Source organism: Ambystoma mexicanum, chromosome 1p (genome assembly GCF_040938575.1).
Source record: "Ambystoma mexicanum isolate Mex_15411 chromosome 1p, UKY_AmexF1_1, whole genome shotgun sequence".
Classification (NCBI taxonomy): domain Eukaryota; kingdom Metazoa; phylum Chordata; class Amphibia; order Caudata; family Ambystomatidae; genus Ambystoma; species Ambystoma mexicanum.
This window is the reverse complement of record NC_090921.1, coordinates 1,373,589,720-1,373,605,040: the sequence shown is the minus strand read 5'-3', so window position 1 is coordinate 1,373,605,040 and position 15,321 is coordinate 1,373,589,720. Positions and strand designations below refer to the sequence as shown.

Genomic DNA, 15,321 nt, shown 5'->3' with positions numbered 1-15,321 from the left:
ATTACCTGATACTCTTTCCTGCCAGGAATCTTTGCACAACTTCAATTTGCTGCTATACTTGACTCCAAGGACTTCTTTTGAAGGTTTGCAGATTACCTGGTATACTCTGCTGCCAGGAATCTGTGTTCAACTTCAATTGCCTGGTGTACTCGCCTGGCAGGACTTCTTTAACGTTTCTCAGTTCTTTCGTTTTATCAAAATAGCATATACTGTGAGGTGCCTGGTGTAAGGAAGGCATGGTATCAACAGTAAGACAGACACAAGTGACCCCATTTCAAGAGTGGTTATTGTACTTCAGCAAGGGTGTGATAAACGCCTATCTAATCCTAAATCTACAGATGGGAGCAAGCTACGACCATCATGTTATGTTACTTGGCATTTATATAGTGCTCTATATATCATTGGTATGATCTCAAAGCGCTGGTAGGTTGAAAGCCCTCGGAGAACCACAGTTCAGGTCAGTAGAGAGAGATGGTGTCTTAGGGTGCGTGGGTGCACTAGTTATGTGTGCAGCTGATATAATAGGTGTATGGTAGCTGCATTCTAGCATTAGGTGTGGTGTTGAAGATATTATTTTGAATGTGTGCTGTCTGGTGGGTGGGCATCCAGACTGGGATTGGCTGCGTTAGGCCTGAAGGACGCTTATGTGAGCAGCTAGGCCAGAATGTCATCGGATATCTGCGTTTTATTAGGGTGTTTCGGTGTTCATGGGGTAGTGTTTGTATGCGAACAGCTAGGCCGAATTTGTCAGGGGTATAACTGTGTTCTAGTTGAGTGATGGTGTATAGTAGAGAGTAGGCGTAATGATGTTATATGATATGATGGTTCATCTTATTGACACAGTGACAGTGGGCTGGGTTTACGGTGACAGGAGGCGGCATAAGGATGTATAGTAACAGCATGGGGATAAGAAAGCAGAGTGTACAGTGATATACGGGCACGGTGGGCACACGTGACGATGAGAGGATTGGGTAATACATTGGGATACATAGCGATGTTACAGGAACAGGATGGCAGGGAGCTCTGCGACGCACGGACACACAGTGACAGGGGGCAGGCTTACAGCAATAGGGGGACATAGGGAAATACGATAACCGCATGGGAAGCAAGAAAGCGGGGTACACAGAGACACGAGTACAGTGGGCACACACGGGAACTAGAGGGTAGGATAATTCCATTCCGTCTATTCAATCGATTAATCTAATCAATGCCTCCATCCATTTCTTCATCCGTTCATTCCGTCGATCCGTCTGTTCACTCGATGCATCAATCCATTTCTTCCATATCCTCATCCATTCATTCCATCTATCCCCTCCATCAGAGCATCCATCCATTTCTTTCATTTCTTCGTCCATTCATTCGATCTAATTGTTCTGTCCATCCGATGCCATTCCATCCATCAATTCAGTATACATACATTCCTTCCATCAAATCCATATACATAGCTTCCGTTCATTCCACATTCATCCATGCCATCTAATTCCAAATAATAATAATGCAGTCCTAGTGGAGTCTCGTCAAAATAAAAGGGTCACAAATTATTTTTACATTTGCCACTGCTCAGTTGGATACCTAGCAGAGACCTTCCAAAGAGCACCCACATGGCTCAAGACCACTCTGTATACGGTATCTATCTTGGCTTCAAAAGTTCAGTCACTCGTGCGATGTTCAATTATATTTGCGTTGCTTGTCAGATACGCTTCACACACTGTTCTCTTCAGATTTCTCCATACAATGTTGCTGCTTGCAGCCTTGCTTCTAACACAGACTGGTCTGCTATCAGTCTCCCCAACTCACTGGTTGTGCTGACTTTACTGGTGCTGCTTTGTTGTAGGAGCCAAGGACAGTACCATGGCGGCAAACGCTTCTCCCCGCCTTGCCTATCGATGCCGGAGAGCCCTGGGTACCTCCGACTCACAATGCAGGTTTCTTAAGATTTAATTCCAGGCCTTATGTTTCTTGTTCTCGAGGGCTTGTGAAAGTAACAGTTTTTCTCTGAAAAGGTCCATGCACTTCCCTCCTTGCAACCCTCTTTGGTCTTGCTGTCTTTCGCCTCGTATTAAATTGCCATCTTGGAACTTCTGCTTTCACGTGTGCTTTGTCTTACTTGTTCAACAGCTTCTTCCTCCTCCTTCGGAGCCCCCTATCTTTATACACATGGGTCATGTTAAAAAGCTGCAGGTGTGTGTAATAATCAGTAATTGCCTGACTCTGCCTGACCATTGTGTTGGGACATGTCAAGTATACGGCTCAAGTGTTAGTCCGTTTTCTACCACAGTGAGCAGTCTGTGAAAAAGTGTTTGTGACGGGAACGGGGTGGGGGATTGAGTTCCTAAGTGTCCTTGTAGGATGGTGAAAAGGTGTTACAGGGAAGGGGATACCGCATCTCACCATCCGGTGTCCCACTCACCAAAGACCTCTCATCCAGGTGATACTCCCGCACTGGTCCACCCCCAGGAAATGGATCCAAAAGCGGTGGCCATGTCCTGGCCACCTGGATGACAGATCCTCGGGAACCAGCGGGTGAGACACCTTCAGGTTTCTCACAATGGTATATCGATCTTTTGAAATGCTTGTTTAAACTTCTCCCCCACATTGGCATCTCATGTATCCGTTATTGCATTACAGTTTGCCTTTGGACTTTGGGACTTATCAGGGGTTGGGCGGTGCAGTAGAAATGTGGTAGTAACACTATTACCACTGTATTACCGCTCTGCCCAATTCCAAATTTGTGGAGACTGAGGATTCACCCCCAGCTCTGAGCTGGGAGAAAATCTGCTGACTTTCTGCCCATTTTCGGCGCAATTTCTACGGCGCTATTAGCGCCAAAAATGCCCCATTGTGTCCTTTGGAAAAATAAAAATGTACTGCTCTGCCGTAAATTAGGATCCGGCGCTAATAAAGCTGGACCAAGTTGCGGTAACGCTGTTTGTGTTGCGTGGTGTCCCAGTGGATTTACTGCCGGGATATGGCCCCCTCGTGATGAGGCCCAATCTTGACAGCATTCAAACATTCTTCTTATAGGGTATTGATTTTGTAAACTCTGCCATATTAGCAATTTCGTACCATCAAAACAATCTGTGTCCTTGCACTTGTCTGAATGCCCTAGGGTCCCCAGCTGCTTTGGGCAGACTCATCAGTCTTTTCCAGCATTTCTGAAACTCTTTGCATCCCTGCGGGATGGCTCGTTCATCCGCTTTCCATTGGGATGTGTGCAGACGCTCTCCCCGCGTCTTGGGGGCTTCACAGTGACTCACAAGTTTCCCATTTCGTTCGGGAGTGAAGAGTGCTGCCTCACCGAGCGGTCTGACTTCCAGGACCTCCATCGCAGCTCCTCTCGTCTCCACGACCCGACCTCCAGCGCAACTCCTCTCGTCTCCACGACCCTCTTCCTCGTCTCACTACATGAGTGATTATGGGAGTTGGGGTCCATGGATGACATTGAATTCTCAAGGTTTTCCATCGGGATTTCACATAAGGGCATATCCGAAAAACGTGTTGTGCATGTGTTAAGTGGTTTTTCTAATGGTTCTCGCATAAAGGTTAATTAGAAAAAGATGGTATGTATGTGTTTACTCTTGAGTGATTTTTCTTAGGGATTTTACATACGGGTATGCCTGAAACAAAGGGTGTCATGTTGGGTGTGGGTGTTTGGGTCCAAGATGGAGTTATGAACAAGGAAGCTTAAAGAAGAGTTTTCTTGACTTTCTCTAAAGGTGAGAACCGTTAACTTGCGATAAGCCATTAAGGTTAAATTTAAAATATTATCCCTTACACACAAATGTCTATCTAACTCTGCTCCGTTATATCTGACAAAACAATCTCCAAAGTCCAATCTACAAGACCCGTTCATCATACTCTGGTCATTTAGTCACCCAGAGATTCAAACAACAAAAAGCAGGAGGTTCCAGTTTCCCGGTTATCGCAACCAAATATTGGAACGCCATGCCCCGAAAGCGAAGAGTAGACCCATCTGTCTGGTCCTTCCGTAGAAGCCTCAAAACTTGGCTCTTTAGCCAAGACTCCCATTAAACCACTACCTTCCTGTAGAATTTGATAGCGAAACTAACATAATGCCCTGTCATACAATTGTGACCACCGTTTAACCTATGCATGCAAGAATTGTATTGTTGTAGTATTGAACTTATGTAACTCCTGTAACTTGACTAAGTATGTAATGCAACCGACTCCTTATGTATTAATGCTCAGATGCCTGAGGCAATGTAACTACTTTCATAAGTACAAGCGCCTAGATGCCCGAGGGTAAGCTGTGCTTTATAAATGTAAAAATAAATAAATAAGGTCTTGGGTATCGTATGGTCTTCTTCATGGGAAAGGGAGAAATACTGTGTCTTCTCCAGTGAAGTCACCATGTCTCCCCGGTAGCTGTCTCCTCCCATGTGATCCTCCCTCATACAACCGCCCCGAGGCTCAGGATCAGGTAGCAGCTGCCTTCCCCTTGCCAAATAGTGGAAGGTCTCTGGCTGGGAAACAACTACGACTCCACTGGATCTATCACAATATAATAATAATGTGTTTAATAGTAATGTGTTTTTTGTGTAACGCTTTAATCTAAAGCGCTTTACATAGGACATATTTACATAAATTACTATTATTACCCAATCGAAATTGGTACTCTGTTATCGACATCGAAAGGATGAAAGGCTGAGATGGCCTTGCTGGTATACCATCCTGCGACCTGCAGCCATTTTGAAGGTAGATGATGCTCTGCGGATTCTGATGTTTTCACGTTAGCTGTCTTTGTGGCACATGGAAACGACAGCATGAAAACACATGCTGGCAAAAACAGTAGTGAAATTTGAAGGTGGAGCTGGAAGGCAGCACAGAAATTCGTACCCCGTTTCATATGCCATTACGCCTTCAAATTTGCTGAGAATCTTCCCAATCTTGAAAATGAAGCATAAAGAGCATACGCTATGCTTTTACGATTCAGTTTAAGGGTCCAGGGGTTTAGAACATTTCCTTCTGGGCAATATTAATCATTTACACTGTGAAGTAGTAAGTACGGGCGATGATCGCCTGTATGCCTTTTTTTGCACCTCGCTGTGCAAATAGCATAAACACTGGCTGTCACCCATGTCAAGTTTTGTTTACAATGGATTCCTTTGGAATCAGCAGCTTTTTGCTGGTGCAAAAAAATAAGTGGAATCCCTATGAATGCTTTGGATTTACACCAGGATGAAAATATCATACTGGCGTAAAACCAAGTCGCTATTGGAGGCAGAGGCATAAAGGGAGGTGGAAACAGAACTCCCGTTCTGCCACCTGTCTTTAAAAAACACAAAAAGACCCAGCATCATTAATAAAGGTGTGAAGACGTAACTCCTTTATGCCTGTCTTGAGCCTCTTTTTTTACACCGCAAGGACTTCGAAATTGACATCCAATGTGTTCTGCACTGCACGTTTGGTGTACAATGTTAAATGTTAAAGGTATTTGTACCGCGCACCGTCACCAACGCAGTTGGTCCCCAGGCACCCCGGCGGATCTGCAATCGAGAAGGCGGGATGGGTTAGTAAGGTGAAGATGGAGTGGGATAGTGAGAGGAGTGGTGTTCTGTTGGCAGATTCATTTCGGTATACACTGTGCGCTGAGCCATGGTGCGAGTATCGGATCAGTGTCAGTCCTCGTGTGCTATTGGTGCGGCTTATGTGTTGTTTGTTGTTGCAGTGTGGTTAAGTGCATGCGGCTTGCTGTGCGAGAGGTATGAGTTTTTTGTGTGAGTTAAGTATGCAGAAATGTAGAGCTTTTTGTTTAGTGGGTTATATGTTTCGCATCTAACCTTCGTATTATGGCCAAATGCCCATATTCTGAGAATCCTGTATGTTGGGGGAAAGGCCCTGGTCTTAAAGTACACTCTGTTTAACCAAATAATGGACAGATGTGTAGGCCACATCTAGATTTGGGTGTTCTGCAAGGTTGTGAAGAGGTCTAGGTTTTATAGTAAATTAGGTTTCACCATATAGTAGACAAAGATGGAGGTTATCCCTAGATGTGAGGGTCCTGTGTAGTGGGAGAGGGTCTAGCTTCATAATAGGTGTGTTTCAACATATAATAGATGATGGAGGTTACATCTAGATCCGAGAGTCCTGTACAGTGTGAGAGAGGCCTAAGCATCCTAATGCATTACGTTTCACCCTAAAATAGACAAATGTGGGGGGACTATACCTAGATTTGTGGTCCTTTGGAATCGGTGCGACGCAGGATAGTGTATACAATTCTGGCCAAAGGTGGCATTTGCGAATATTCACAAATCCTCCACAAGGCAACGTTCACAGTCCTGCCTAGATGCCACTCAGGCCAGTGTTCATAAATTCTAACCAGTGAGGCTATTGTTATGGTTGATAGTTCCCTATGGGTCAGGCGCAGGCTAATGTTCACAGCTCTATTCGGGCGTGGCAGTTGCTAACATTTACAGTTCTGGGTGCAACACAGGCTAATGTTCACTAAGTGGCACTTGCATGTGACTCAGGCTAATGTTCACTATTCTATCTAAGTGTGGCACTTGCCAATATTCACAAATCTGTCGAGATGCGACGCAGGCTAATATTCACAATTCTATTCAAGTGTTGTACTTGCTAACATTCACAATTCTATCCAAGTGTGTCGCTTGCTAACATTCACAAATCTGTCTAGAAGCAACGCAGGCCAATATTCACAATTCTTTCTATATGTGGCATCTGCTAATATTCACAAATATGTCTAGATGCTATGTAGGCTAATATTCACAATACTATCTAATTGTGGCACTTGCTAACTTCCACAATTCTATCTAAGTGTGTCGCTTGCAAACTTTCACAATTCTGTCTAAGTGTGGCACTTGCTAACATTCACAAAACTGTCTAGAAGCGACGCAGCTCAATATTCACAATACTATCTATATGTGGCATCTGCTAATATTCACAAATCTTTCTAGATGCGATGAGGCTAATATTCACAATTCTAAGTGTGGCACTTGATAACATTCACAATTCTATCTAAATGTGGCACATGCTAATATTCACAAATCTGTCTAGATGGAAAGCATACTGATATTCACACTACTATCTAAGCGTGGCATATGCTAATGTTCACAGTTCTAAGTGTGTTGCTTGCTAGCTTTCGCAGTTCAGAGGTAAGATAATGTAGAGTGGCAGGGCTTTCTGGAGTAGAGTAATTGCTCTACTCCCCACACATGCCACACTTACTTTGCTGGTTGACGGCTGGTTGCTGGCTTCACTGGCTTCCCCTGCTGACAATCGAAACCGATTTCACAATGTAGCACAAACCATGTCTCTCACACATAATCTGATATCATAGTTCCTTGCTTAAAAGTGCTGCCTCAAAATATACCAAGTGATCCGTTTTTTCTTCTAGCTGCCAATTGTGAATAAAAACTACTTCGAAGCCACAGATATCGCCTTTATGCAAATGTGTATTTTTTTTCAGCTTCAGGAAGTTTTGATCTCCTTGACAACACTGATATCCATCTGCACTTCCCTGCTGGAGCAGTCACCAAAGATGGACCATCTGCTGGGGTTACTATAGTAACCTGTCTTGCTTCACTGTTTAGTGGCCGACTGGTGCGTTCAGATGTAGCTATGACTGGAGAAATCACTCTACGAGGTCTCGTTCTTCCAGTAAGTGTCCTTTGGAGAAGCACTAACATGTACCACTTTAAGCCCTTGTTCACAATCGGACATTTGCATGGAAATTAATTTGGTAATTATGAGTTACGGGGGCAATTGTAGTGTGATGCAATTGATATTGGCAGTGGCGCCCTCATACATTTTTTATAGGGGTGGCCTGATGAGGCCACAGGAAATCTTGGGGTGGCACACCAAAACAAACACATAACTGAATTTCAGGAAATCTATTATGCCGATGTAGTATATAGGCAAGTTGAAACCTATGTATAGATGAGAGTTAAGGAATTGCATATTGATAAAGTTCTATTTATTATTTAACTGTTAACTAATTAACTTATCTGATGCGCATATACTAATACTAGTACGGTTAACATTTCGATTTCCACAATCCTGTTTGTGCTATGTAACGAATATGTGATGTGTATATGCATGTTAGGCAATTTATTGTTCTTCAAACAGAATGGTTGTTCGACTTTGACTTGAAAAGACAAATATACAGTTTTACTTTAAAGGAGAACATTAATTGTAAGGAACAAAACATTTACTGAGAACACGCCTACCACCTGCACTTGCCACCTTGCTGGCTGCACTATCTTTTGTATTGTTGTATCCCTTGCTCAGCACTTTCCACTCCCCTCCCTTGCACTTCCCACTTCCCTCCCCCCTGCACTTGCACGTTCTCAATGTCACTGGGCCTAGTTTTTTTGTCTTCCCTTGTTCCCCTTCCTTGCCTTGTCGCGCTCTGAAACACTTGTGTATGAGAGCGATACAAATAAAATATCATATCATATATCATAGCCAGAGAATCCTCTAAATCCTCACTCAGAAGTTTTAATTGCCAACATGTCTATCGAATATGATGCGCTCAGCAGGGTTTGACTTATGTAGAAAAAGAATATTAGATGTATCTTGCCATTGGATTGCATTTACGATGGGAATGCAACCAGTGGTACATTTTATGTATTGGTCTCCACAAAAGAATCTTAGGGAAGTCAGGTTGATGGTAAAATGAGGGTCTACCAAAAGGCTTATTTTCAGTTTCTGAAATGGCAGCTCTTCTGCTATCCCCAATTTCATTTTCAGAATGTTACTTGTAAGTTGGAGCAACACATATTTCCTTTACTATTTTCTGTTTCACTGAGAACACAACCCAGGTAAAGTCACCACCTGGCAGTGTGCATAAAACACCCAGATAGTTCACAAGTTAGACTTTCTTAGGAATACCCTTACACTCTTCAGACTGTATCTCCAGACACTCTGCTTACCTCTCAGCTCTGAAATGCTTGCTTGCCTACCTGGTGGAATCTCTCAGTGCCGCAGGACAGGTCTCCTTTGCATGCAGTGCCACTGACAGCCTTCGGCACACCGCATGGGTTTGCCCTCAGCTCCCCAACCCGCCCTTGTGATGCCCTGCTTCTCTGCCGTGTGGGCACAATACACAAGCGTGGGAGGAGCCTCGGCTAGGTGAGACTAGTGTGGCAGTAAGGGGTCAAGTATAAATACATAATACATTATATTCTCCATAACGCAGTGGATCCCCTCCACAGCGCTCTAATATTATGTTCCTGTTTCACTTTGGGCTTGAGGAGATGCGATTGCCTTTCCACTGGACCTTTGACTCCATGCATTGCCAGTGAATGGTGGCGTTACAATTAAGATGGCTTGCTTTCATTTTAATGGCTGTCTTCCTCTGCTCTGGAATATATCTACAGTGAAATGCAGCCGTATAACTGGCCTGGGTAGCAAGGACACGGGAATCCACCTCTGCTGGCTTGTGTCTGCCTCTGGTGCCAATCCAAAAATATTGACAGCGTGAGTACACGCAGATGTGCTGCGCACGGGCCGGCACAACCTACATGCAGCCTGAGGAGGAAACCTAGAAATAAACACAGCCTGGAAGCACGAAGCGAGCGAAAGCAGAAATGCACGCGTCCAGACCCAGGCTGTGTTTATTTCCGGGTCCGTCCGGCCCTGTGGGTGGCTCAGCCAGGTAGGAAGTGGTACTTCACTCTGTGAAAACTCGCCATGTATTGTGCATTAAAGTGGACGGTGAGGGGGCGAGCAGCAGCGTGGCTTGTGGGCGCCCCTTAAATCAAAGAGATCCATAGTGTGGAGGTGAGGTGGGCGGTCGGCTACCTGCATCGGTTCTTGCCCGGCCCCTGCGGTTGCTGTCTGCCATGCCGTTTTTCCCCGGATAGGGGAACACACACTTCTGGCTCACTCCTCTGTCCTGGGCTCACATTTGGGGACCTGCCCAGGCACGCACCTGGAGCTAGCCAATTAGAGGCCGCGTCCCACCTCCCCCACAACCGTACACAGGAGTGCTGTGTCTCCCCCACTCAGCCGCTTGCAGGACCTCCGTAATTTGAGCTCGGCAGTCTGGAGGTAATTAAATTTAGGCTTCAGTTGAAAGCATGGAAGAGAAATAAAGTGCAACATTTCTCATTGGAGCCAAAAGGCAAAACAGAAGGAGTTGATTGAGCCGCTCACAGGATGGGCTCTGTTGTAGCTGAAGCCGAGGAAAGAGAATTGAGTGTGGGGGCGCTGTGTGGGCGCAACTCAGACATAGATGGGCGCAGGGTAACTGCTCTGTCACCGGTGAGCAAGTCAAAACATTGATTGTGTGGTCTGCTGCTGGGAACATGGTGCCTGCACGTGGCTACACGGGTGTCATGTCTGCCAACCCCAGAGAAACGGGAGCAGCAACCTAGTGCCACTCAGCACTGCCCAACGCATGGGCCACACACATGCATTGAATACAGTGGCACACACGTTGCAACGACTCCTGCCCTGCGGGCTTTTGGTCCTTGGCATGCATTTTTTATATCATAATTCATTCTCTTGCCCCAGACCATCGCGGGTGGCGGGCCACAGCAAAAGAAAACATTGTTTTTGTTCTGAACTGGGCATGTTATTGTCCATGCACAGTTCAGTGCGGAAAAAATGAAATATTTTGTTTTGCTTTTACGCGGGCTGGCCGATGGGGGGGCAGCATTTTTCTAAGGGTGGCCACAGCCCTTGGCAGCGCACCTGGATATTGAGGAAGTGGTTCATTTGGACCGAGTGCTTGCACCTTGGCATTAACAATGTCTGTACACTTCACCTTCTTATAGGTAGTTACCTGGAATCTTCTTAAAAATCTTTTTCCACTGACATATATACATATTGAAAAACTTTATTTGAAGATGACACAATGGTTAAGCTTATGCTTTATAAACCATGCAAATCTGGGGAAAACGTAAGTTAAAGGGACATTATGGTTCTCAGGATAAGCTATGAAGCCATATCTCACGGCCCCAACATGCACTTTTCATGCTGGGAATATTTAATACAGCTGCTTTAAACAAGTCAAAAGTTATAGCCATAGAAGTTTGAGAAAGTCTATGGGTCATAGGTTTGTTTCACCCTAACTATAGGCTAATGGCGGGGCCATTATTATATGGCTAATGGCGGGGCGTGGCTAACCGCCATGTTGTGGAGACGTGACTTTAGGAAGCTCCTGCTGGATCCACCAATGATCCTGATATAGACACACTAATAGCGGTTAAAAGTTAGATTTGAACGGTGCAAACTTTTGAGCTGCTTGTCCATGAAGTTTGGAGGAGGAAAGTAACTTGCCTGTGGAGAACGAAGAGTCCGAGACAAACTCCCAACGGCATAAATGGTGGCCGCCATTGAATAGCAGCCGGCGGCCAGGAAGCAAAGCCACCATACCCGCAGGGATGCTGACTCGGGTTCTTAAGGAGCCCGAGTCGGGATACCTCAAGAGAACCGGAGGGCGCAGGACTGTGAGCGGCAGGAGAAGGAGCAAGTAGCAGTGTGCCGCGGCACTGCAGGCACCACCCGCCAAGACAAGAAGTACATGCGCTGGGCTGGAGCCGCTCCGTAGCCCAGTTAACCCACACGGAAGGCATGAGGCCGGGAGATAGAGGTGAAGTGGCACCAGTCGGGGCGAGGGGAGAACCTCTGGATGGGGAGGAAGCACTCCCGGACATATTTGCTTCCCAGCCCGGTAAGCACAGGAAGAAGAGGTATGCGGAGCGAACACAAACAACAAGTTAGGCAGCGGTGAAGAGGCCGGTCACACAAGTATTCCGGCGTGATACAACACCCCACCTTCTGAACATCAAACAAGTGTTATAATATAGCATCCGCAAGAAGTGTCAGGGCAATACAGTGGCATGGGGGAATACTGCATATTGAGGAGGAGACCTAGGCCTGACGCCATACACAAGTGAGGGGGAAGGCAATACCCCAAGAGGAGAAGGCCGGAGAACTGCATTGAACTGCACATGGGAGGATAATGCTGGACCGTATGGCAGGGTAGTCCACGCAGTGGTACCCAGTTCAGCACCACAGGAGACAGTGTTGAGCCCACTTTCCCCCATTGCGTATGGTCTTTCCCCTTCTGTAATGGCTTGGCAGGCGAAGAACGATGGTCTGGAGGGTTGTCCAGAGCAATGACGGCGGTTAAGATTCATTCTAAACCTTCAAGGCATCACCTCTTTGTTTTCCCCATTGCATAAGGCCGTACCGCACTGCTTGGAGGGCCTTTTCCCCTTCTCTTTTCTTCTTCTCTGCCTGGTACCTGGTCAGGAAGACATACGGTTGGGCCGACCACAACTAGCCGTGGGTGGGATCCCGGAGGGCACAATCAATGCGGCGAAAGATAAGCACGAACAACAAAGGCATGTAGAGGACTGTTAGGACTGATTTTCTATACTCTGGCCTGGTGGACAGATGTATAGAAGGCCAACCTTTATTGTGACAGGAACAACTCTGGGAAGCTGTAGCCAAACCAGTTAGCAGTGGCCGGCGGTCTAGGCTAAGTTCTTCAGAGGGGGTGAGCTTGTAAAGGGTCCACAATGAGTTCACACAATGGGAATCACAAATTACACTTAGACAGGATGCATAACAATACAGTTATTTAATTATGGCTAAAACACACTATAGGAAAATGACTACAAGCAGGTAGAACTAACACACAACACTATTAAAATAGATACATAGATACATTCACTTGGTCCTAAGGCATAATATGAATCAGATACTCCTGCAAAGGAAAGGTTAGGCAAGTATCGTATGATCATATCTAAAATTGTCCAGCCCTAATTGCCTGGGGCCTTATGCCCAATAGTTCAGGATACAGTTCCACAGAACCTAGGATGCAGGAAAAAATGCATGTAGCATCTCTGAGGTCTAGTGAGGGGTTCTTAGGGTTAGGGTTGAAGTTAGATAATGCCCAAAAGTAGCCCCAACAGTCAGAAGTCTTGCATAGTCAAGTTATGGCAAAGCCAAAAGTGTTAGAATTAAGGTTTATTATAACCCAATGACTTATAATGGCAGTATAGGGGTAGGTTAGAAACTCTGTAACTTACCCCCCTTACTCCGAATCTTCCCCAGACTTGGCAGAACAAAGGAAATATGTCCGGCATTGCTTTTCCTGTCTTAATCTACGGTCCTCGATTCCCAGGGGTTGCAGGTTCGAGCTGAAGTCTGGTTGGTGTCTTTTGCTGGTGCAAGGACTATCGGTCGAAGAATGCAGAAAATCTCAATGCAGCACCCCTCTCAGGACTGGACTTGGGTCAGGTAAGCAGTTTTCAGATGGTGCACACTGCGCGCTGTGAAGCAAACGGATTCAGTAGCCGCGGTCTGACTTTCCCTTCTATCTTGGGTCGACTTAGTGCTAGGGCGCCAACATTTCGGTACGGTGACGCCGGCAGCATGGTAGCCCAAAAACAAACCTGGTCAGCCACAGGATGGTTCCAGGGCACTTCTGTGGGCTTCCTTTGGCAGGGCACCGAGCAGATGTCGGGAATGGGCGGTCCCTCGACTCCAAGGGTCGTAGCTCCTTCGCAAGACTACTAAAGATCAAGAGCAAGACAGGGCTTCTCCAGGACAGCAGCAGAAGTTGGTTGGTAGGCCTCCTTCAGTCGGGTCTCAGGTCTCTTCGCGGGTCTCAAAGCTGGATAGGATGCTTGGCTTCTTCAGCTTTCTCTAGGATCGCTGAAGAATGGGTGCTGGGGTCCTCTTCTTATCCTTAAAAGCCAGGTAAGACCTGAAACTCCCACTAGCCAATAGCAGGACTAGCCCACACACACAAACGCACCCTAGCAGTGGTCCAATCAGGACCACTGGCGGGAACATTCATGCATACCACTCAGACACACTGAAACCAGTATTTGGATTGGAGTCCTACGGACCCAGCCCACATCCTGCCTGCAAACACACAAAGCTCTCCAGTAGCCCGCCAAAAGCTCCTGCTTTCCCAGGCACTGGAAGTCCTTATAAGGATTTTCCTGTCCTCTGAGGCCAGGAAGAAGGCTTATGAATAAGATGTCAAAAGAGCAGGTGAAAATTCTAGTGGCGCAGCCATGTTTGACCAGTAGCCACAGTTAGTAGCCAAACGTGGTAAATGCGGTAAAGCTAAAATGAAATTCCCCAAAACGTGGGGAAAAGTCACTGCTGCCACCAGCCTATCCTTATAGCACACCTAGAGTAATCAGAAATCCTCTGAGTGTTAGTCTAGGGCAAAACAGAAATGCACCCCATTGTACTGCAGTGTAAGTGTCATTGCACAATGATAAAAAGTTAGCACAAATGATACACAAGTAACCAAAAGTAGTAACATAGTAACATGACTAAGAGAGACCATGTTTCCCAATACTGATAGCCTGAAGGACATATCAGTTTCCCCATAACATATGAGCAAAGGCCAGTGCAGTGAAACTTAAGGCTTCACTATACTGCAAAAAGTACAGGTCAGATTCAAAAATAAAAGCAAAAGGTTTAGGGGCTGCATAAAGATGGAAGGAAAGGTGCAGTAAAGAGAATCGTTCCTAACAAGGACAGAGAGATAAGGCTGTAGAAAAGTAACATTAAGACACAGTTGACAGCATACATGTCAGGGAAACAGAACAGAGGGAAGGGCAAATAACGAATAATGGAGGATTTCAAGGAGGGGAGTGTCCTTGGCCTGGCAGAAGCGGGGGTATCGACAGACTGAAAAAGCACACAGGGGCCACAGCAGAATGAAGTACCAATATTGGCAACCATAGCAGCCTTAAATGCTTTGGTGGAAAACAAGATAGGTGCGGTAATAGTCGACATGGGCCTCCTACGGCAAGATGTACGCTCCATAGCCGATAGAGTAAGCACAGTGGAGGTACAAGTGCAGGAGAACACTGTGAATATAGGAAGTACCACGTTGCATGTAACACAACTAACGGACAGAAATAAACTCCTGGAGCAGAGAGTGGAAGATGTTAAGGGGCGAGCGAGGAGGAACTATATTCGCATACTTGGCCTGCCGGAGGGGGAAGAAGGGCATAATGCAATGGAATATGTTGAGAATTTGGTAATACAGGAAATTGAGGCAGAAACACTGACGCAAGGATTTACAGTGGAACGGGCTCATAGATCCCTTGCGAAGAGACCCCCGTCAGGATCCCCACCCTGACCCATAATTGCCAAAATTCTGAATTTCAAAGATAAGGAGCACATATTGGCATTTTCTTGGGGCAGAGGGGTTATTGAAAGGGCGTCCTCGGAGCTGGAAATATTCCCGGACTGCACCCTGCAAGTACAAAGCAGCAGAGCGCAGTTTGGCACTGTCAAAGAACGACTGCGTCACTCAAACCCCAAATTAAGAGTGGTTTATGAGTGCAAAACATG

The 15,321-nt window shown here is 46.0% G+C and overlaps 1 protein-coding gene across 1 annotated transcript in view; it reads left to right on the top strand.

The window, feature by feature from the left end:
• Window positions 1–15,321, top strand: part of LONP2 (lon peptidase 2, peroxisomal) — a 1,695,025-nt gene that overhangs the window by 1,600,760 nt on the left and 78,944 nt on the right. The window contains exon 14 of the mRNA XM_069607050.1: window positions 7,448–7,638. Within this exon, the coding sequence (XP_069463151.1) occupies window positions 7,448–7,638 (191 nt within the window). The remainder of the gene's footprint in view (window positions 1–7,447; window positions 7,639–15,321) is intronic.